Consider the following 24,831-nt stretch of genomic DNA (forward strand, 5'->3'; position numbering starts at 1 on the left):
AAACAATTCCACAATTGCATAACTATAGTTCCATAATTGCGTAACAATAATACCATAATTGCAAAACTATACATCCATACTTGCATAACTAAACACCACAATTTCATAACTACAAATTCATAATTGCATACCTTTCATAATTGCATGACTACAATTCCATAATTGTATAACTATAATTCCATAATTTCATAACTACAGTTCCAAAATTGCAAAACTACATATCCAGAATTACAAAACTAAAACTGTATAATTGCATAAAATCAATGATAACAACTTGTATTTCTCAATCTACACCTACATTGTCATCTAAACCCTTACTAAACTGAACAAAATCTGAACTTGAAGAACTTGGATGTACAAGGTATCCATCCCCAGCAAGCTTGGATATGTTTTCCAACACCAAAGACTGAACAGCACCCTTTGTACTCAATGCAGCTTTATTTGCAGCACTCCTTCTCCCCCTTGCAAGACTGTACTTCTTTTCAATAACACCACTCCTCCTTTTGTTACGCTCACCTTTCAATCTCCGACTTGAAGGATTTTGAACACCACCACTTGAAGATGAAACACCACACTCTTCAATATGCACATGCCCAACCTCGGCTTCAACCTTTTTCTTTACATCATCAACAGCCTCGTCACACAGTTTCCTCGCTACGCTGCTATCTTGACTAGACACAACTAATCTTTGAAATTTTCTACTAATATCGAACACCCAAATTGATGGAGGAACACCAACATTATAAACCATAGAATCAATGTTGACATTCCTACCATCAATAACCTTTTTAGTCCATCTTTTAAGTATATATTTGTCGGGAATACTAGAAACACAATGTACGTGAAGAATGCGTATACAATGACAACATAGAATTCCCAACTCAGACATCAACTTGCAACTACAAGAAATGTCCAAGTTGGCTGCGTTAAAACTAACCTCATGCCTTATAATATCTATATCTGGCCGCCACACGTGATACTTCTGTTGACGGCCATCATTCAACACCATCTCTTGATGACACGCACTGCCTTTCATGAATTGTTCCTCAAACAGAAAATATATCTCAATCGTGTATACCTCTCTAGCATGTGAAAGAAGTTTCACATGCTCCATCATCATAGCGGGTACCCCTTGAGCACACCGAAAGTCTTCACCGTTCTCTTTACTTCTCCATTCAGAAATTACGCTTACAAACGATGAATAGAAATCACAAAGACCCGCTGTCTTGGACAACCTTCTAGAAATCGAATGATTTGTAGTTTCACTCCTTTGTGATGATAGAATGCCCCCAGAAAAATAGTCCTTGTTAAATGCTGGACACCACTTCTCCCTACAGTCATATAGCTTTTCTAACCAAGTATTCTTGTGACATTTATAGTCAGTCACCAACCTGAAAATGGTAAGACAAAATCCCAAATGATTATGAAGCAGAATATTAACAAGCAGCATCACCACATCTAACACATACTCAGAATTTCTATTGCTCTATATACATAATTGGAATACTATATGTCCATAATTGATAGACTATATATCCATAATCCATACTACTACATTTCCAGACACCACCAGTAAGTTCAACTGCTATATATCCATAATCGGTATACTATATATCCATAATCGGAATACTATATATCCATAATCCATATACTACATTTCCAGACACCACCACTGCTATATATCCATAATCGAAATACTATATATCCATAATTGATGCACTATACATCCATAATTACAAACGTAATGCAATAAAAACGATTAATTACTAACATACCTTGTCCAATAGAATTGAAATTCAGCTTCGGTCTCTGTGTATTTCAACACGTAGTTAAACATATCCAAGAAATCCTTATTGCTCCTTAACGTCTTGATATGCTTCTTTGAATTCTCACCGATATGCCATATGCAAAGACGATGACGTGATGTTGGAAACACTTTAGATATAGCAGCAGCCATAGCTGCACATTGATCTGTCATAATAGTCTGTGGAGACTTGCCACCCATTGATCTTGAAAACACTTTAAACAACCACAAAAACGATTCTATCCTCTCGTTCATCAAAAACCCGCATCCAAACATTACATTCATGCAATGGTGATTCATCCCTACGAAAGGGGCACAAATCATATCGTATTTGTTTGTGCGATATGTCGTATCATGCACTAACAAGTCCCCAAACACCTCGTAATCTCGTCTCATTTGACCATCCCTCCAAAAAAAACTGCACAACCTTGCATCCAAGTCAAGTTCAAAATCAAAGAAAAAATCAGTCTCGGTAGACTGCCTCCTCCTAAAAATTTCAATTAAAGAGTTAGAATCCGTTCCATCCAATCGCTTGACAGTATCCGCAGCCATTGAATTATAAGCATCTCTACTGGTGAAACCAACTAAAGGGGACCCCCCCGATTGGTGTTTTAGGAACCTAATACCATCTGCCAATGCAACACCACTGTCCTTCAAACCTTGTAAATATAAGAGCTGATTATCTCCGACACTCCTATGTGAACGAAGTAGATGACTCTTGTTGAACACACATAACTCGTGATTGTGCACTTTCTCGTGTTTCGTAACTGTCCACAACCCATCATCACCCACGTCAAATTGAACAAACGCTCCACACCCTGTCCTTGTGTCAATTTTGGAATAAGCCTTAACCCCACTGTTAGCCTTGTAACCAGCCTTAGAACAACAAAATTTCTTCATTTGAATTGTGTTCGAAGATCCCTTGTATCGTTGATGACCCTTCCTCACACTAAAACCAAGTGTATATGCATAACTGTTATACACCTCAAAAGCCTCATCAGCATTACTTACTACCAAACCAACCAAATCTTGATCAACTGCAAATATAACACAATAATAACCATTTCCATTAACACATAATTCCTAACCATAATTTGCTAATTAAAAGGTAAACCACTATGAATAAACCTGTAATTGATGAAGATCCATCAACATCTACTGAACCATCCACAATGCCTTCACTAACTACATTATATAGACATGGTGAACATTAATTCAAACAGTTCATCAAACAGAAAAAACAGAGTGTCTACAGATTCTGTATATATAGTTATATGATTATGGAAATATAGTTATACAATTCTGGATACACAGTCGCAACAAACTGCCAAAACAGAGTACCCCTAATTCTGAATATATAGACATGCAATTCTGGAAATATAGTTATGAAATTATGGAATTATTGTTTTCAAATTCTGAAATTGTTGTTACACAATTATGGAAATTACTTACGTGATTTTGCACAACTATTTGCAGATTCTAGACACAAACATCACTGCTAATCACATAATCATATAAAAAACCAAAAGGAACGATTGCAAAAACAATAACAAGATCACCTTGAATCGAATGCTAATCATCAACTGCGGAATTCGTCTGCTCTGTTCCATCCTCCATCTATCAATCACTTTGTAATTCCCGATTTCGATTTGCGATTGCGATTTGCGAATGCGATTGAGATTGCGATCGCGATTCCGGTGATATCGAATGCCAATACCACAGCGAACAACTGCCAACGATCGAGTTTGAAACTTGGAAACAAACTCAAAAGGAATTTGGAAGTAAACGCCGTTAACGGAATTTTTTTTTTTTTTTATAAAACCCCGCGTCATTAGGCTAAAACGACGTCGTGTGGATCTGTATGCACCATGCATGGTGCATACAGATCCACAGCATAATTTGCCAGAATATTATTCAAACTTTGTTGGGCTACCATGTAAATAATATTCTTAAAGAAAAACAATAGCCCAACAAAGTTTGAATACTATTCTAAGGAAGAAAACAACGCATCTTACGAAGGCAAATTATATCGTGCACCGCAATGCATAATCAATTATGCACCGCGCATCAAAACGACATCGTTTTATTTAATGAAAAGAAATAGAATTTTCGTAAAAAATAACTCTGTTCTTCAACTTCATTTTGTATACACTGCAGTTTCAGTTCAACACAACTACAGTTTCATTTCGATATAACTACAGTTTCATTCAATATTTATACACACAAATATGTGAAAATGTTATTTAATTTTATTTTATATACACTATAGTTTCATTAAAACACAACTACATGACCATTTCAATATAATTACAGCTTCATTATACAATATATACTCAAATATGTGAAATGTTATTCAGTTTCATTTTATATATACTGTAGTTTCATTTAACCACAACTACAATATCATTTTGATATAACTGCAGTTTCATTTGATAATATAAAAACAATACGTGAGACAATGTCGATTTAGACACACTGTAGTGTCACTCCATTATAACTGCAGAAACGGTGCCGTTTTGACGCGTGGTGCACGATATAAAGACTGTCTTACGAAGGAAAATAAAGCACCTTAAGGAAAACAATGCACCTTAAGAAGAAAACTCACGCACCTAAAGCTTTAGACCCCTTAAGAAGAAAAATCACACACATTAAGAAGGAAAACCACGCACCTAAAGTTTCAACAACTGACGCACCTTAAGCACACAAACCACGCACCTTAAGAAGGAAAACCATGCACCTAAAGCTTTAGAACGACACTTAAGTTTTCAACCATTGACGCACCTTAAACACACAACACAAAACCCACTCACTTTAAACACAAAAAACACGCACCTTAAATTTGATCTAGATGTAAATTAAAATTACCAAATTGTCACCATATTTTAAAAAAAAAAAAAAATTGTTAATCCTAGACGTTGATCTTGACAAGATCAATGGCTCTCATCTCACCCCACAATCGCACCGGACACACACAACTGCACGGGAATCCATATATATATATATATATATATATATATATATATATATATATATATATATATATATATATATATATATATATATATATATATATATATAGTTACACTTTTAGTCCTATGACTATTGGGGTCTTGTTAATTTCATTACTCGACTTTAAAAACTAACAATTTAGTCTCGTAACTATATATGCAATTTTTAACACATTTGGTCCACCCAACCAAAACACCGGCCAAATGTTGCGGAAAGTTGTAAAATCATTTTAATTTGTTTAATTCGAGGGCAATATGATCATTTCAAGGTTCATCCTTTTCTTTCATTATCCATTTCCAGTGGAAGCAAGAAATTTAAACGTTAAATGACTGTTTTGCCCCATGAATAAAAATTTAAAAAGTTTACGTTTCCCGGCGATATTTGGTCGGGTGGACCAAATTAAATGTTTTAAAAATTGCATAGTTACTGGACTAAATTGTTAGTTTTTAAAGTCGAGTACTGAAATTAACAAGATCACAATAGTCACAAGATCAAAGGTCCATAATGAATATAATATTAAAAAAATGTGATAACATTATGATAATTTTGTCTAATTAAACATTTTTTTTAAGAAACCCAAACATCATTAATCCACCAAAGCAAATACAAAGAAAGAGACGGGACCAAACCACTATTCAAAATGTACATTTCGATGCCCTGTGACTTTAGTTGACAAAAGACTACAATAAGATAAATCAATCTCGGTTTCATAACCAACCAGGTCGAACTGATTTTGTATTACATATTTAGTGCATGAATCTAAGGGGGAAATAGTTCTTTTGTGGCTTATATTGAGTGAAGCCACAAATGTATGAATGGAATTAATATATAAACAAATTTTTTATGGCACATTTCATAAATGGAAAATTTTTCATTTTCTAAATGGAAAACGCAAATTAGCAATACACGGAAGTTGGGTTAAGTTTCTTGTTTCTTAAAATTGTATATCAACTGTCAAACACCTTGTACTCAGATGTTATGTAGTCGACTCTCCTATGCACATAGGAGGTTATGAGATCAAGCCTCAGTGAAGGCGGTGTTGACTCTTTGTGCTTCAACAGGTTGAGAAAGTATAGATGAACAGATACTACAATGTAATAGCGTCATGGTGAATTTTAATAAACACATTATTTAATGATGTGTTGGGAATATTTGGTAAAATTAGTTGTCTATGATAAACAATTAACATGTAAAGAAAAACATATAAGAACATACCTATATTTTATTAAACAAATATTAATTACATAATTATTATTTATTATTAATATAAAATAATTCTATTTAATAAATAATAAAATGATTTTTTTGTAGATATTTAAACAAATAATTAAAAATAACTGTTAATTATCAATTATTTTAATTTTAAATAATAAATTATTATTATTTATATAATTAATATTTTTTTTGAATACTACTTACTCTATTACAATATAGTATCTATCCATACATATTTTCTACTATGAAAAGAATGCATGTATAATGGTTCTACAATCATTGCTAGCAATACCAACGTATGATCGGAGCTCAAACAAAGAGCTTGTTAAATTTCGATGTAGTGGTTAAGAGTTACTTGGCAACTTAATATAATTATAAAATGTAAAATAGCATACCAAACTAGCAAACTTATTTTTTTGAATGCTACTAACTCTATTACAATGTAGTATCTGTTCATATACTTTCTCAGAGCCAATAACGCCTCTACTGAGGCTCAAACTCACAACTTTCCAAATGAAAGTCCAACCCAGATACCATTAGATCACATAGTCTTGATATGAACAAACTTAGTATAGCAGACCATCAAAGTAATATTCAGATTAGCACCGAAAATGCTAGATACGTACTCTTATACTTACCAGTGGGGATCAAATTCATAACTTTTTATTTGAGAGAATCATCACTTGTTGGAGTTGTTGAGATTTGTAGTTCGAAAACTAGCAATAAGAGAACAAATTCAGTGTTGCTAGATACGTACTCTTATACTTACCAGTGGGGATCAAATTCATAACTTTTTATTTGAGAGAATCATCACTTGTTGGAGTTGTTGGGATTTGTAGTTCGAAAACTAGCAATAAGAGAACAATATCGTACGAATACTGTTAATGTAGGCTGGAAAATACGGAAGAAGAGGGAAAATAATTCTTGCGACGTGTTATAAGTAACACTGCATTAAAAGCATTTCACGACCAGGGTATCGTAGACTTTCGACTTGCAAATGCAAATTAAATAGCTAAATTAATTAGCTAAAAAAACTAATTAAATAGCTAAATTAAAGTCGGTCAAACATTTAAAAGCTAATCCAAAAATGTATTTACCCCCAATCTTAGGTTTTTTTATTTGAAAACGGAAAATTGGAAAATAAGAGAGCCTTTTCCACTTTGAAGAGAGAAACAAATTGGATATCATGCGTTTATCCATTTTTTTTTTTTAAATGCAAAAACACCCAAGATTTATTGCATGAATTCAAGAATATATACACAAATTGAAGATAATACTCTTGACTAGTGCGTATAGTACGCTCAAACTGAGAGAAAGTTGTCTTACCGAATCACATAAAGCTTGAACAAGAGACACACACTCTTCTAAAATACTACCAACATAGGATGAGTTAGCTAAACTACCATTAATATAATGCTATTTTCACTACGGGAAATTATATGCAATTTCGATAACTTGAAAGTGATATTAAATCAAAGTTGAAAATAAAAAGTGGTCGGAAATAGCAACAAAAATTTTTCCGGATACCAAAAGTGGTCGGAACAAGACTTTTGACTTGATTTAAGATCACTTTCAGGTGGTCGGAAATTCCATAATTTCCAGTAGTGTTTTTTTGTTTGAGTACTAAACAATTTAAAAAAGTATCATATCGTCTGTCTGCTCGGTACGTTTCTTGTGTCTAATATATATGTTATAAGGGGTAATTAGTTGTGAGTGTGGGATGGTGGAGAGAAGTGATATATGTTGAGATAAGGCAATTAATTAGGTAAAGCTCATTGTGTAATGTGTATTACTGGCCAAAGCATATATCCTTTCTTATTGGAAATGTTCACTAAAATAAAGTCTCCATCTCATATATGCATGCATCTACAACAAGTGATCCTTGGAGAGTTGCGTGCACTGGTTGCTCATATACACTTTTTGATTGATTATTTTCTTGGAGTGTTTGTTTTACATGTCTATCATTAAGCTAGCTAACTCTTAATTAGCGAGATTGCATCAAATGTTTATGGCGTGTTTAGTAACATAATTAGCTTATCAGTCAATTGTGACTTATTTAATTACTATTAACCGTTTCACGTACTTAGTTAAACAATTAATATAAGTGTTTGATTAATTAACTTTTTGTAACAGTTTATTGCTCAAAAACGTTAAAACTCAAAAAGCTGTTCAAACTAACTTTTTCGATCAGTTTTTTGAGAAAGTCATTTTGCATATAATCAGCTATCAGCTAACAACTAATTTACCAAACAACTTTCTATAATCAACTAATCCTATCAACTAGTCAAACTTACTAGTCACTAACACAATCAGCTAACGGTTATTGATCAAAAACCCTTGGAGAAACATTTTGTTACATGCAGATTGAATGTCAATGTACATTCTCGTTAAAGTTTATAAATTTGTGAGAGGTCGCCAAAGGGTTTATGCATGACTCTTTTTTCTGATGTTGTAAGCATGATTATACACAATTTTGTCTATATATATATATATATATATATATATATATATATATATATATATAATCACGTTCAGTTACGAACTGGCCTTTTCATGCGAATTGAAGGAATGCACTGCAACTACTCCAGTTCCGCGACTACTACATGAATGCACTGCAATTACTGTACGAATGCACCTCGCGCATGCATCCTCCATACATTTCTGTGAGTAATTGATGTACATTCGTGTAATAATTACAATGCATTCTTTTAACAATTTGCAAGTTCATATAAAAAGATTGATTCGCATTTGAGCACACACCTTCATTTTGTTGTACCACTTTTATGTGTGTGCATGCTTTAATAAGTTTTGATTAGATTATATCACTGTATGACCTTAATTAATTAGTTGAGAAAATTTGTGGTTTGACAAAAAATAAAATAAAATTTCACTAGATTTGCTTAGGAAAAAAATAGTCATCTCATCTTGACATCTTCAAAAGGATTGGAGGATGAAATCAACAATTCTGGTAAATTATATTGTGAATCATGGTACATATTGAAAGGTGAAATAAAGATAAATATTTATTTTTTGTATACTGAATTTTTATTTTTAATATACTATATGTCCATTTTTGATAATATATATATATATATATATATATATATATATATATATATACTAAAATGAACTTGTAGACACTAAAATGAGCATTCAAAAAATAAACATATATTTTTGGCCACTGAACTTATTATTATTATTTTTTACTATTTTAAATATTTTAAATTTGGGTGACCGGTTAGAAATATGAAAAACCTGTAAATTAGATTAATGACATGAAATGGGTTAGTTTAGAAATTCAATTGTAGTCTTTTTTTTTTTTTTTTTTAGGTTCAGTGACCTAATTGCATGTGACCTATTTAACAATTATTCCTATTAAAAATGAATATGCATGTTAGTGACGTGATTCACCTTCGAATATGGATTATGGTCAACCGTATAATGATTGAAAAATTCTTAGGAAGGATTACTGAATTGGTTGGGTTCACCAAAAAAAGAAACATCTTTCTTTAGATTTGTACAAAGTAGAAGCAAGAGATTGGAGAGGTAGTGGCAAAATTGCGGCTACTGCTAGTGTAGAAACAACCAATACATATACGATACAAACATCAATTAAATTGACACCAATATTAGAAACCACGTACATTATATTTTTCCCTAAAAACACATAATCACTTACTTTGTTTATATAGTATTTTCTATTTTTGTCTTATTTTCCTGGGTACATTTTTTATGACGGGGAGATCAGAGGATTGAGTTCAAATATTAATTCACATAAATGGATTCAATCTTTGATATTGCATATTTAGTATGATATATCTTTATAGGACTTATGTAGGCTTTTGAAAGAACTCCGCATAGCGTCCAACATGGTGCGAAGAAGGTCTAGATTGTGAGGAGATGTAACTTCCATCATGTCCCGCGCCTCGTGGGGAAGGTCCAGATTGCGCTACTTCTATGAAACTGTAACTTGGAACGTGTCTGGTGTTATGCGAATAAGAAGGTCCAGATGATGTCACCTTTGTGAGAGTAGTGTAACTTTGATCGTCATGTCCAGGACCACATGGGGAAGGCTCAGATTGTGCCACATTTGTGAAAGTGTAACCTTGATCATGTCCCGCGCCACGTGGAGAAGGCCCCGATTGCGCCACCTTAGCAAAAGTGTAACCTTGACCATGCCCAAGACCGCGTGGCGGAGAAGGCACAGATTGTGCCACATTTGTTAAAGTATAACCTTGATCATATCTAGCTGGTTGGAACTGGACATCCTTTATGAAATTGTAACCTTCATCATGTCTAGCATCTGGCGAAGAAGGCTTAGATTGTGCCACCTCTACAAAAGAGTTGCAAGCATGTCCAGGACCACATGGAGAAGGTCCAGATCGTGCCACCTTTACAAAAGAGTACTTCCCTTCATTATTACGATGGGTTAACGACCCATAGCTACTTCGAAAATTCTTCAACAATGGCCTAACATCCCTAGCTTCTATGGTGTTAAGCACAATAGAGCTCAAGAAAAGATGGAGAAAAGCAACAATAGCTAAATATTGATGAGCACCAATAATTGCCTTATTCACCACCATACTTGAGCTACTAGATTGAATTGTTTGAGAAGATGTATATATTTATGGAAGTATAACCAAGCTAGGGGTTTTGAAGTTGATATGCAATGAAAGGGTCCATGCACACATGCATTTATATAGACTTTAAGGACATATGGTGCATGCATCCTTAACAAGTTTGAGTTGAAGAGAATTACATTTGACTTTAATTTGGGAGGTTAGATTCTAGTACACACTCCACAATTAGATAAAGTGGGAGGATTGAACAGGTGGATTTAGTTAATATAAGTCAACTAAGTGATCACTTGAATTTGACAATTTTTTAAACCCTTTTTTTTTGGGGTTAATTTTGCATGCTAATAACTCATGACGGGTATATAAACAATGCACATGTATCACCAGCTTGGTTGACGTGAGTGACCGTGCACTCTCATTCCTTAAGAGAGGTCGGGAGTTTGAACTTCCTCTCGTATAGAAAAATGAATCTGTTTGTCCCTTAATTGGGCCAGCCCAGTGCAAATAGGGATTAGTCTGAGTCCTCATATAATTAGGATATGCTCAGAATATCTAAGTGAAGTATGATTTTTGTACATAAAAGTCATGTATGTCTTCTTAGTGCGGTTTACATCTCATATATAATTTATGAACTATTTAAATAGAATTCAGATCTATCAAATGTAAATTCTCAAATAGTAACTATAGATGTTTTCATCAATCAATCGAAAAAGTATATGTGTGGGGTCTGATTATGGTTGGCTATGCAGTCAAATTAAAGGTTATTGTTAGTCATTTTCCTCCACTTATTCATTCCTTTTGTCTTTCGTTTATTGGAGAAGTTCCAAGTTCCAAACAATATGGGACTTCCAAGTTCGATGTTTTTGACAAGGTTGCTACAAGTCATTGTCATTAAGGATAGTTTCTTTTAAGTAACAGCTTTAGATTGCACCTGCCCGCACTTTAAACAATTGTCATTTGATCGTCCACGTACAACAACGCCGTCCCAAAAAAATTAAAAATCGAAAGTAATGACCGAGTAGATAGAGCATGATTCTCATATTAAAAGATCACGAGTTTGATTCTTGTTAACACTATTTCGGTTGAGCTCATCTCATGGATATCTTAGTATGATTTATACACATTCGGATAGTGACTGCAAATTTCATTCATCACTCAAAAAGAAAAAAAGACTCATTAATTTTTCTTTTAAAAATGTTACTCCGTATTTATGTAAAAGAAATTATACTCCAAAATAAATGTTACTCGGTATGACATTTAAAGAAGTGTTAGGATCAAGCGTATGCTAAAAGGTATAGCTATTAGTGAAGATAAGACGCAACTTATTTCCTTATAGACCATCACCACATTGTTCGAGAGGTTGGACTTGGCCCTTCACGGCTTTATCGACCTCCGCCTAACAATCTCCCCTACCCCCCCCCCCCCCTCCCCCCGTCACCAGGTACTAGACATGACCCCTTTATCGGGCCCTACCCAACAGAAAGTTTATGGCGTCAATCAGTATAGTAGTAAAGAAATTTTGAAGAAAGTTTTAGGTTTTTGGGTACAAATTTAAAACCTTATCCATTCACTTTTGAGTTATACTTGATATAAGGGGCATCCTTTTGTAGTCAGAATACGGTCGGGGGAAGACTATCACTGACCGAGCTTCTCGCGACAGAAGTTTTTTTTGAGAATTTAAGAGAAGGTCACAGCGAGACGAGCCTCTGTTTTTTCTAGAACCTTGCCCACACGATTTTTTTTTTTAATTAAAAAAATTCTAAAAAATGACCGTACCCGATGCATATTACAATTTTCCTAACATTCTATATTCAAATTATTCATAATTGCCTATAAATTAATCAAAATTATGGTAGTTATATATTGGTGCACCGTGCAAGTAATATTATTTCTTAAAAGTATTGATTGACTTCTCATTATTGTTTGGCAAATCTCCGTTTCATGTGGCTTACAAGTGTACTAGTTTTCTCCAGAATCTTGTAATTAAGATTACGTTAGGCCTGTAGTAGTGTGGCCATGGCCATGGCCATCCAGATTGGCTCCTCAGCAAAACCTTTGAATATTTGTATCACAATATTTGTCTCCATCTCCAAAAAGGTTTTGACTTTTGTTAGCAGCCCCCACTCAAAGTCATAAGGTTGTATATATCGCACATGTTCTAATCACAAACAAGAATGATATGATACGCCAGAGCTTAACTCACTAATTCAATAGGTAATATTTAAAAGAAGAATTGAAGAATGATATGATATATAAGTAACGTAACAATAATAATAAAATATAGCGAGAACTTTTCTTAGCCAAAGATCGATGTTATGAATCTGCTTCATTTTGTGGGAATTGAAGCCATGTCCTGTTTGGTAAATGGTTGTTAGCTGTTAGCTGATTGGGTTAATTAGAGGGTATAATTAGTTGATAACATTACCTGATTGTAGAAAGATGTTTGGTAAAATTAGCTGTTAGGTATAATTTTCTTTATCAAAAGGCTAATTGAAAAATGTGCTTTGAGCAGCTTTTTGAATGTTAGCATTTTGAAGTTACAAAAAGCTAATTAACCAAAACACTTGTATTAATTTTTTAACCAAATCAAAAAGCTAATAGTGATCAAATAAGTCAAAATTGGCCTATACGCTAACTATTTTACCAAACAAGGCCTAATTTGTATTGAGTATATAATCATTAATGTGCAATTCAACTATCAGCTTAGGTTTTTAGTTGAGATGGAGAACATGCTTCAATTTGGTATCAGAGCCATACCAAAGGTAATGGGTTGTAGAATCTCTACGTCACCCGATAAGCGAATACATAATAGTATTTTGTAATGAACCTACATATTATATGTGGTGTGGTTTTTTTTTTTTTTTTTTTTTTTTTTGGGTGCATTTTTTGACATTTCATTATGGTGTATTCTAAAACAATGTATGGTGCATTTATGCATACCTAGTGGTATATGCCGCACTGACACATGGGAAGACTTGTTCTCACAGGAACAAATATATATATATATATATATATCCTTAGCAGAAACGTCTTGAAGTATAGAATTTAACAAACACAACTTTTAATTGATTGCTAGTTTGCCCGAGAGGTTAAGGGGGAAGACTTAAGATCTTCTGCACATAAGTGCGCATGGGCTCAAACCCCATAGCTAGCATCATCTTCATTTAAATGACTAGGACTAGTTACAAAATGAAGGGGTATGGGATGTTAAATCATGATTATGATACTAATAGTTCTCATTTTTAATATATAAACAAACCTATTTAAATTTGATGAAGATAGTTCTTTTTAATCTTTTTACTTTTATCAGCTTATCAAAAAGCTAATTTTACCAAACACTTTTAAACATAATCAACTAGTTTAGCAGTTCTTCAATTTTGGTAATTAAATTTATTTATTAGTTAGTGGTGCGTTATCAAACTCATTCGCACCCAATAAATGTATGCCACATTATGAGGAAAAGTTTAGAGGTAAAAATTACGAGGGAAAATGAGCATTTTCATTTTAAAAAGAAGGAATAAGGGTCAAATAGGCCATCGAACTGCACACGATAAAACAATTAGGTCACTGAACTTAAAAAACCAACAATTAGGTCCCTAAACTAATCAATTTTAAACAATTCTTCCAATTTGAAGGTTTCCAACAGGTCATGTTTCTAAATTAATTATTTTTTAAAATTTAAATTTTTAAAATTAATTATTTAAATTTAAAAAAAAATTTTAAAAAAACTGGTTCCGACCGGAGACGACCATCTTCGGCATGTTTCTTCGTCTCCACGGCCGGAGACGAAGAGTTTCTTCGTCTCCGGCCATGGAGACGAAGAGTTTCTCCAGCCATGGAGAATGAAACTTTCTTCGTCTCCGGCAGTGGAGACGAAGAGTTTCTTCGTCTTCGGCCATGGAGACGAAGAGTTTCTTCGTCTCCGGCCATGGAGACGAAGAAAGCCTGGATTCCAGTTTTTTTTTTTTTTTTTTTTTTTTTTTAATTTAATTTAAAATTAATTAATTTTTAAAATTTATTTTTTTTTAAAAAATAATTAATTTGGGAGATGACCTGTTGACCTGTTGGAAACCTTCAAATTGGAAGAATTGTTTGAAATTGATTAGTTTAGGGACCTAATTGTTGATTTTTTAGGTTCAGTGGCCTAATTGTTTTATCGTGTGCAGTTCGATGGCCTATTTGACCCTTATTCCTAAAAAGAAATTTTGTAATGAGTAACCACTATATAAAATAATTATAATAGTAATATCAATTCATAAAGAAACATACATATTTTCATAGTGTACAAAATACTATATATATATATATATATATATATATATATATATATATATATATATATATATATATATATATATATATATATATATATATATATATAGGCGGGTTCAGGTGCGGCAGTGTCTTACGGTGCGGTTATTTCTTACAGTGCGGCAACACCAATAGTTCACCAAATATGCACCATCAACGTTAGGAAATACACCACACAAAACAGAGTAAACAGAGCCCTGCATCACCAAACACACACCATTAGGTGTGAGTGAAAACACCATACACTGTTCGGAAATACACCATTGGGGGTGGTGAGTTATATGGTGTGTTTTTTTTGAGTCTGTGGTGTATTTTGTGATGTTTTATTACATTTCATTGGGGTGTGTTTTTATTACACTGTTGGTGCATATTGTTAACACTGTTGGTGTATTCTGGAATTTGACCGCACCGCCGCACCGTAAGACCCCGCCGCATATGAGCGCTCTTATATATATATATATATATATATATATATATATATATATATATATATATATATATATATATATATATATATATATATATATATATATATATATATATATATATATATATATATATATATATATATATATATATATCTACTATCTACTATACTAATAAGAGCCCAAGAGAGTTAGGCCTATAATGGGTAGAAAAAATGGCGGTCACAGATTTTAATCAAATGAATGGCTCAGATTGATTAAAAGATTGATAAGATTTAAATTTTACATTAAAATTTCTTAAAATACCCACACACCGTTACTAATTCCGTTAAAATTTTAAGAATTGCCGTTAGTTCACCATTAACTTATTCATTGATTTCAATAAAAAAAAAAAAGTCTTAGGTTCGAACCTCATCCCAAACAAAGTTGGCATAATTAGTACTCTATTTTACTCTTATTAAATTATATAAATAATAATTTAGTAGCTACAACAAAAAATTATAGATATGCATTTCTTTAATTTAGAATTATGTGTCCACAATGCTTTTATTCAAAAAAAAATATTCATTATCAATAAATTAAATAAGAGAAATAATTTTATTAGTTATATTGTCTTTATTTTTCTACAATATAAAAATTCTTTATATTCAAATTTATTAATTGATTATATTCGCTACATTGTCATTATAATGTCTTATTTCAGTGAAAAAAATTATTCATTATCAACAAATTAATTAAGAGAAATATTTTCATTAGTTATATTGTCCTTATTTTTCTCAAATGTAAAATTTTTTACATTCAAATTCATCAATTGATTATATTCACTACATTGTCTATTATCTTTTTTGTGCACTATTTTTCTAATTAAATATTAAAGTTATAATACAAAATAATGCTATATATTTATGTACCAAGTATTTTATTAATACCATGAAAAAATTAAAAAAAAATATAATTAATAAAGCCAACCATATTAACTACTTTGAGAGATTTTGTGACAAAGAGAGTATTCAAATCACACAACAAATTGAAGTGAGAACTACCTTATAATGTCCTTGTTTGACAATCAGCAGTTAGCGGTTAGCGTTAGCGGATTATATTAGCGGATTTGACCAACGAATTTATTTAATTATTAACATTGGGTAGAAAAAATGACCCCCAAATTATTAAATCAAATGAATGGTTCAGATTGTTCAGGCTTTAATTTTTTTCTTTTAAGTTTTTCTAATTTATCCTTAATTATATGATTATCCATTTAACTTTTCCGTTAAATACCGTTAATTCACCGTTAGTCTAATTCTAATATTAAAGTCTAATATAGAATTATAACTACACCATCAATCTAATTCTAATATTAAAGTCTTAATAAAACTTAACCACAAATCATAATGTCGAAATCTCCTCAAACAATATTAGTATATATTTAATATTTTATGCCCTAATTTTTATTTGTTCTCCCTTATGTCCCGTATTTGGTTTCAACCATACCTATACAATTATTTTATTGACAATTATAATCAATCTTGACTATATTAATTATCTTGCATTTGTAAACTTAGAACTACCTATTTAACCCGCACGGGCTTAGCTCAATGGTTAATTTAGCGGGCAGTATTTGGGAGAAGAGACCAAGGTTTGAACCTCGGCGGCGACAGTGCGGGAATTATGTCCAAAGTGGGCAGATTGCTTGTGCGCACCGACATTTGGTCCTGTCTGCTAAATCATTGAGTCACCGTGATTTACAACTTTCCACAATGCTCTGTCGGGTCGGAGTGTGGGGACCCTTGGGGTTGGGGACTCAACCTTTGGGAGAAGAATTACCTATTTAAATACGCAAATTCAACCTTCGAAAATAGTACAATCAATTGAATAAATCCCCACCAGAACATATTAACAATTTCAAATAATCTTGCCTTAATATACTTTAAAGTACTTATTATTTTTTTTTTTTTAAAAAAAACAAACATTGGACATTATCTCAATCGCGCAATGCGCGTAAAAAACTAGTATACTAATAAGAGCCCAAGAGAGTTAGGCCTATAATGGGTAGAAAAAATGGCGGTCAATTTTTTTAATCAAATGAATAGCTCAGATTGATCAGATTTTAATTTTTCCTTGAGATTTCCTAATTTATCCTTAATGAATATGATTATCCGTTAACTTTTCCGTTAAATATTATCTTTTCCGTTAATTTCTGTTAGTTCACCGTTAACTTACTCATTGATTTCAATAAGAAAGGTCTTAGGTTCGAATCTCATCCCAATCAAAGTTAGCATAATTACTACTCTATTTTAATCTTATTAAATTAAATAATGATTTAGTACCAGGACTATGTGGTCTAATGGTATCCGGGTTGGACTTTCATTTGGAAGATTATGAGTTCAAGCCTCAGTGGAGGCGTTATTGGTTCTTTGTGTTTCAATAGGTTGAGAAAGTATATGAACAGATACTACAATGTAATAGAGCCAGTAACTTTAAAAAAAAAAATAATGATTTAGTAGATACAACAAAAAATAATACATATGCATTTCTTTCATTTATGTGTCTACAATGTCTTTATTAAAAAAAAAATTATTCATTATCAATAAATTAAATAAGAGAAATAATTTCATTAGTTATATTGTCTTTATTTTTCTCCAATATAAAAATTCTTACATTCAAAATTGAAATTCATCAATTGATTATATTCGCTACATTTTTCCTAAACTGTCTTTATTAAAAAAATTATTCAATATCAATAAATTAATTAAGAGAAATAATTTCATTATTTATATTATCTTTATTTTTCTCCAATGTAAAAATTCTTTACATTCAAATTCATCAATTGATTATATTTATTACATTGTCTATAGTTAGAGCCAGTAACTTTAAAAAAAAATAATGATTTAGTAGATACAACAAAAAATAATACATATGCATTTCTTTCATTTATGTGTCTACAATGTCTTTATTAAAAAAAAAATTATTCATTATCAATAAATTAAATAAGAGAAATAATTTCATTAGTTATATTGTCTTTATTTTTCTCCAATATAAAAATTCTTACATTCAAAATTGAAATTCATCAATTGATTATATTCGCTACATTTTTCCTAAACTGTCTTTATTAAAAAAATTATTCAATATCAATAAATTAATTAAGAGAAATAATTTCATTATTTATATTATCTTTATTTTTCTCCAATGTAAAAATTCTTTACATTCAAATTCATCAATTGATTATATTTATTACATTGTCTATTATCTTTTTTTGTGCACTATTTTTTTAAAAATAAATATCAAATTTATAATACAAAATAATGTTATATATTTATTTACCAAGTATTTTATTAATACCATGAAAAAAATTTAAATTAATAAAGTCAATCATATTAACTACTTGAGAGATTTGTTGACAAATAGAGTATTCAAATCACACAACAAATTGAAGTGAGAAACTACAATGCAATGTCCTTGTTTGAAAATCAGCAGTTAGCGGATGATATTAACGGATTTGACCAGCGAATTATATCAACCGTTAGTAAAAAAATATTTGAAAAAATGAACTGTTTAAATTAACATTTAAAATGACCTAAGGGTATACATATAATAATAATAATAATAATAATAATAATAATAATAATAATTGTTTTAATAATAAATTTTTAAAAAATATAGATTTGTTTTTGGGAAATCATTCTAAAAAACGTTAAGTGAAAATATTGTAAATTGCAATGTTTGTATTTTCAGTGGTTTGGAACAAATTGTTGCTTCAAACTGTTGAATAACCAAAACACTTTCTTTAGCAATTTGATCTTTGGGTTACATCATATTTACCAATCACCCAATATCTTTGGGTTACATTTTAATTAAAAAATTTAAATTTTTACTACATCTAAATTCCTTAAATTAAGAATTTCTTTATCCATAATAATTTATTCAACAATAATGATTGAACTAAATGAGCACTGAGCAAAACACCTAAAGGACTGGTACTGTTGATTCATTCATTGATCTTGTATATATGTGTATTCATTAAATATATTTGAAGCCTTTGCAACAAAAATACTTGGTTACTATTTAAAAAAGTTTAGTAACAACTATAATGAATCTCATATATTACATTGTATTCATATACTATGAATTACATATTTAAATAAACAAATTAGACATTAAATTACTTATGTTAAACTTCTCATATATAATCTTGCATTTATATACTTTCAAATATTTATTTAATTATAAACATTGGGTTGCCCTTAGGGTTGGGGTTCAGCCTTTTGGAAGAATTATAAACATTGGGTAGAAAAAAATTACCGTCAAATTATTAAAGAAAATGAATAGTTCAAATTGTTCAGATTTTAATTTTCCTTAATTGAGATTTTCTAATTTATCCTTAATTATAGGAATAAGGATCAAATAGGCCATTGAACTGCACACAATAATGCAATTAGGCCACTGAACTTTAAAAAACAACAATTAGGCCACTAAACTAACAAATTTCTTTCAATTAGTCTAATTTACAGGTTTTGTAGGTTAGTAACAGGTCACCCAAAAAATTTAAAATACTTTTTAAAAAATTATTATTTAAAAATAATAAATTAAAAATTAAAAAAAAAAATGTTTCTCCGCTCGGCCGGAAACTGCTCGGTCAGAATCCGAAGTGTACTTGCTGAGACATTGTAGCTAGAATTCATGCATGGATACGCTAGTGTTATGATTGCTATCTGATGTATTCTGTCCCAATGGTTTTTACGAGGATCCCATACTGAAAATCCAAGCTCAAAATCCTCTATTTCACAAAGCATCAAGGGATTTGACCATCTCCACAGAGTATAAACCCGGTAGAACCGAGAAACGAGCATACTAGGAGATGCATTGGGATACAGTTGACACACTCGAGCAACAAGAAGAGCTCAATTTATAACTCCAAGAAATCAAATCATCTGAATGACCATAAGCACCCAACACCCAAGACCCAACAAGAAAAGTAAATTTGTATTAAGAAAACGAGAGACAGAAAATGGCAAAAGGAATGATGTCAATACTCAAAATAAAAGCAGGGGAAAAGATAATATGAAAAAGACTCACATTTGAATAAATGCCACGTTTATTAGCCCAAAACTTCACACATTGTAGAGTTGTCCTGAAATTCTAGAGTTCAGAAGTTCGAGATTAGTTCTATGGACATTTTTTAAAAAAATTACTCATTGTTTTATTTCCCATTTCAGGTTCAACATTCATATTTATAGAAAATTACCTCAACATTTGGAACAAGCTTGAGAATTTTATCAGCAACCCTGCATCCATTAAGGCTCCGTGCAGTTGGCTCATCAACATTGTACAACACAGACACATTGGATATGTCCAAATTCTGTTAACAATTAAGAACCACATAGCATAAGTAGAAACATAACAGGCTGCAAAGTGCAATTCATATTGAAAGAAATTCTATAATGCATGAAACTCTTCGTTTCCATGGCCGGAGACGAAGAAACTCTTCGTCTCCATGGCCGGAGACGAAGAAACTCTTCGTCTCCATGGTCGGAGACGGAGAGTCTCTTCGTCTTCGGCCATGGAGACGAAGAGTCTCTTCGTCTTTGGTTCTCTTCGTCTCTAGCCGGGGACGGAGAGTTTCTTCGTCTCCGGCCATGGAGACGAAGAATCTTTCTTCGTCTCTAGCCGGGACGAAGGAACTCGTCTCCGGTTAAACTTTTTTTTTTTTTTAATTATTGTTTTTAAATAATAATTTAAAAATATATAATATTTTAAAATTTGGATGACCTGTTACTAACTTGCAAAACCTGTAAATTGGTTTAATTGCATGAAAATGGTTAGTTTAGGGATCCAATTGTTGTTTTTTTAAGTTCAGTGGCCTAATTGCATTATTGTGTGCAGTTCGATGACCTATTTGACCCTTATTCCTTAATTATATGATTATCCAATCCGTTAACTTTTAAGTGCCGTTAATTCACCGTTAGTCTAATTCTAATATTAAAGTCTAATATAGAATTATAACTACAACATTAATCTAATTCTAATATTAAAGTCTTAATAGAACTCTAACCACAAATCCTACTGCCGGAATCTCCTCAAACAATATTAGTATATATATTTAATATTTTATGCTCTAATTTTTATTTTCTCTCCGAGTTTTTACCCATTTTGATCCCTTGACTATGGCTCATTCTCAATTTTGCATTCTGACTTTTAATTGCACCCAATGTGGTCCCTTGACTTTTAAAAATTACCCCAATTTGGTCCTCCGTTACATTTTCCATCAATTAGGCGTTAAGTTGGGGGTATTTTTGGTCCATTCATATGCTGCACGCCCACTCTTCTTTTCTCTCTGAGCTACACCCACTTCGATCTCTCTCCAAACAGCATACCCAGTAATAATCCTAGGAGGGAGATGAAACTAGATTTTGTTTTGGGTTTGGAGTAGAGAACATTAAAACAGGAATTCTTGTGTTGTATTTCTGGTTTTGTTTTTTGTTTTGTTTTGTTTTTTTTTTGTTTTTGTTTTTGTTTTTGTTTTTGTTTTTGTTTTTTTTTTGTGTTTTTGATTTTTTTGGGTGTGCTTTAATGACTGACAACAGCTATGATGACCCTGTAGCTTCAAGCATACTCTGTGCAGAGACGAATAGCCCGTGGTTTAATCATTCTGATTCTCCGGCAAAGGATGAGGTTGCAGCAGCAGCCCAAGAATCCAATGGTGATAAATGCTTGATCTTTGAGGTGGAAGATCAGAGCCATTGATGGAGGTGCCCAGTTTGAGTGAGGAAAGCTTTAGTTTCATGGTGGAAAGGGAGAGGCAGCATTTGCCTAGAGAGGGGTATCTGAAGAGATTGAGAGGTGGGGACTTAGAGTTGAGTTTGAGAACAGAGGCCATTGACTGGATTTGGAAGGTGATCTGAGTTCATTAAATTAAATGTATTTCATTTTCACTGTGTGTTATTTGAAGATTGAATAAACTAATCATTCTTATTATGTTTTTTACATTTGACGACATTCAGGTTCATTCCCATTGTGGGTTTGGAGACACTAGTCTGTGCCTAGCAATAAGTTACTTGAGTCAGCGTCATCTAATTGGGAGAGCTTCAGAAGCGCTTCGGCTCTTCAAGCAAATAGCTGCAAATTCAATTTAACAAAATCAGATAGTGCTGAAAACCTTTCCATGAATCATGTTTACCGAAAATGCTACGCTTTGAGCAACGCCCTTACTTGAGGAGATGCATCGACTCTGACGGAGGAAAAGGCAGTTGGTTTCTAATTTATGATTTGAGGCTTTTCTCTAATACTCAACGCAGTGTAATACGATGGACGGAGGAAAACGCAGTTGGTGAAGGCGCGCAGCATATGAATGGACCAAAATACCCCCAACTTAACGCCTAATTGATGGAAAATGTAACGGAGGACCAAATTGGGGTAATTTTTAAAAGTCAAGGGATCACATTGGGTGCAATTAAAAGTCAGAATGCAAAATTGAGAATGAGTCATAGTCAAGGGACCAAAATGGGTAAAAACTCTTTTCTCTCCCTTATGTCCTGTATTTGGTTTCAACCATACTCATACAATTATTTTATTGACAATTATAATCAATCTTGACTATATTATCTTGCATTTGTAAACTTAGAATTACCAATTTAAATACACAAATTCAACATTATTCAATTATCTATGCATTAACAATTCCAATATAATCTTACCTTGATATACTTTAAAATACTTATTTAAGAAAAACATTGGGCATTATCCCAATCGCGCAATGCGCGTAAAAAACTAGTATATATATATATATATATATATATATATATATATATATATATATATATATATATCCTTAACAGAAACATCTTGAAGTATAGAATTTAACAAACACAACTTTTAAATGATTGCTAGTTTGCCCGAGAGGTTAAGGGGGAAGACTTAAGATCTTCTGCGCATAAGTGCGCATGGGTTCAAACCCCATAGCTAGCATTATCTTCATTTAACCGACTGGGACTAGTTACAAAATGAACGGTGGATCTTTTTTGTTAGTTAAATAACATATGTATTAATTCCTTCCTTGTTAGTTTACATAAGTCTTTTTTAGCTCAGGTAAGAACACATTTGTAACGAACATAATCAATGATTGAGAACAAACAAAATCACATAGAGGAATATGTGAAATGAGAAAAAATGAATGAAAAAATCAAAAAGAGTTTATTATATTTTTTGTCCTTTATCTATGGTGACATTTTAATTTGTTCAACTTTAATCCTTATTTTTAAAAAATAAAGTAAAAATATTATGAACTAAGAATGAACCTCTTTTGAAAACCGATGTATCTTTGGATCAAAGCACTAATATTTTGGATTTTGGATGGTCCTTAGGGATGATAATGGGATTTCCTTAGCAGCCAAGAATATGAGTTTGTATGGTACGTGTGGTGCGAAGAAAGCAGAAGCTATGTGTATAAGAGAGGCTTTAAGTTGGTTTAAAGATACTGGCTTGGGTAATGTGGATATGGAGACGTACTTTCAGCTGATTTTCAAAGCTATTTCTAGTACTTCTTTTCTTTTTGCTTTTGGTTTGATTGTTGATGATATTAAAAATCTAGCATCTATGATTGATGGTGTTGATTTCTGTCTTGCTAAGCGATCTACGAATCGCACCGCCCACATTCTTGCTCCGGAGGTCGTTTCTAAGGGGGGTGTATTCAATCATGACTTTTGTAGAGTTTTAAAGACTTTTAAAATGATAGATTTTAATAAACTTTGATTGACTTTCATAGAGTCGTTCAAAACTTTTTAAAACTTTATAAGACTCTATAAAAGTCTATATAAAAAACATTCATAGACTTTTATCAACTTTTTATTTTAAAAAGTCTACAAAAGTCATTGAAATTCTAAATTGAATACATCCTTACAAACTTTCAGATTTTGATTCTTATCATTTATATAATTTTCTTACAAAACATTTATAATATATCATAAAATTTTCTTATTATATAGTTCTTCACCCACATCAACATTATTATTTATCTCCATAGTATGTAGGTTGAGACTTATATGCTAATTACTTATATATATTATTAATAAACATAAAAAAATTTTATTTCATTACAAATTCATAACAATATTGAATAATAAAATTTATAATAAAAGAATTGATCAAATAAAATATTTAAAAATATAATTACAAGTTGCATAAAATAAAAAAATAAAAATTTAATATATATATATATATATATATATATATATATATATATATATATATATATATATATATATATATATATATAATTATACTTGATATATTGCTAGGCACACGCAAAGAACTATTATTCGCAATAAGAGACTCCGAACAACAGGAAGGTGCTACTGTTTGCAACCCCAAATTGTTGTTGCGAACAGTAGTTCGCTATTCGTAGTAACTTGTTAAAAGAAAAAATATATATTACGAATATAAACATAATAAGAATAAAAATCAAAATATATAAGTATTTATATGAATATTATGAAATATA

The 24,831-nt window shown here is 31.6% G+C and overlaps 1 protein-coding gene and 2 non-coding genes across 3 annotated transcripts; 2 read left to right on the top strand and 1 right to left on the bottom strand.

The window, feature by feature from the left end:
* Nucleotides 1–283: 283 nt before the first annotated feature.
* Nucleotides 284–10,611, bottom strand: LOC109152777 (protein FAR1-RELATED SEQUENCE 7-like). Its single transcript, XM_019300423.1, has 4 exons — nucleotides 9,936–10,611; nucleotides 2,933–2,989; nucleotides 1,776–2,841; nucleotides 284–1,391 (listed from the first exon to the last, which is right to left on the bottom strand). The coding sequence occupies exons 1-4, from the start codon at nucleotides 10,609–10,611 to the stop codon at nucleotides 284–286; spliced, it is 2,907 nt and encodes a 968-aa protein (XP_019155968.1).
* Nucleotides 10,612–13,676: 3,065 nt separating this feature from the next.
* TRNAL-UAA lies at nucleotides 13,677–13,759 on the top strand. Its single transcript has one exon. It is a non-coding gene; the product is annotated as a tRNA-Leu (tRNA).
* Nucleotides 13,760–23,217: 9,458 nt separating this feature from the next.
* TRNAL-UAA lies at nucleotides 23,218–23,300 on the top strand. Its single transcript has one exon. It is a non-coding gene; the product is annotated as a tRNA-Leu (tRNA).
* Nucleotides 23,301–24,831: the final 1,531 nt, after the last annotated feature.

This window comes from Ipomoea nil, unplaced genomic scaffold (genome assembly GCF_001879475.1).
Source record: "Ipomoea nil cultivar Tokyo-kokei standard unplaced genomic scaffold, Asagao_1.1 scaffold2480, whole genome shotgun sequence".
In the NCBI taxonomy this organism is placed as follows: Eukaryota; Viridiplantae; Streptophyta; class Magnoliopsida; order Solanales; family Convolvulaceae; genus Ipomoea; species Ipomoea nil.

Coding starts and splice junctions, on each gene's coding strand:
- LOC109152777 (XM_019300423.1), bottom strand. CDS start 10,611: ATGGTGGTGAATAAGGCAATTATTGGTGCTCATCAATATTTAGCTATT. Junction 2,990..9,935: donor AGGCGCGGGACATGATGGAA/GTTACATCTCCT, acceptor TATATAATGTAG/TTAGTGAAGGCATTGTGGAT. Junction 2,842..2,932: donor TGGATCTTCATCAATTACAG/GTTTATTCATAG, acceptor TTATATTTGCAG/TTGATCAAGATTTGGTTGGT.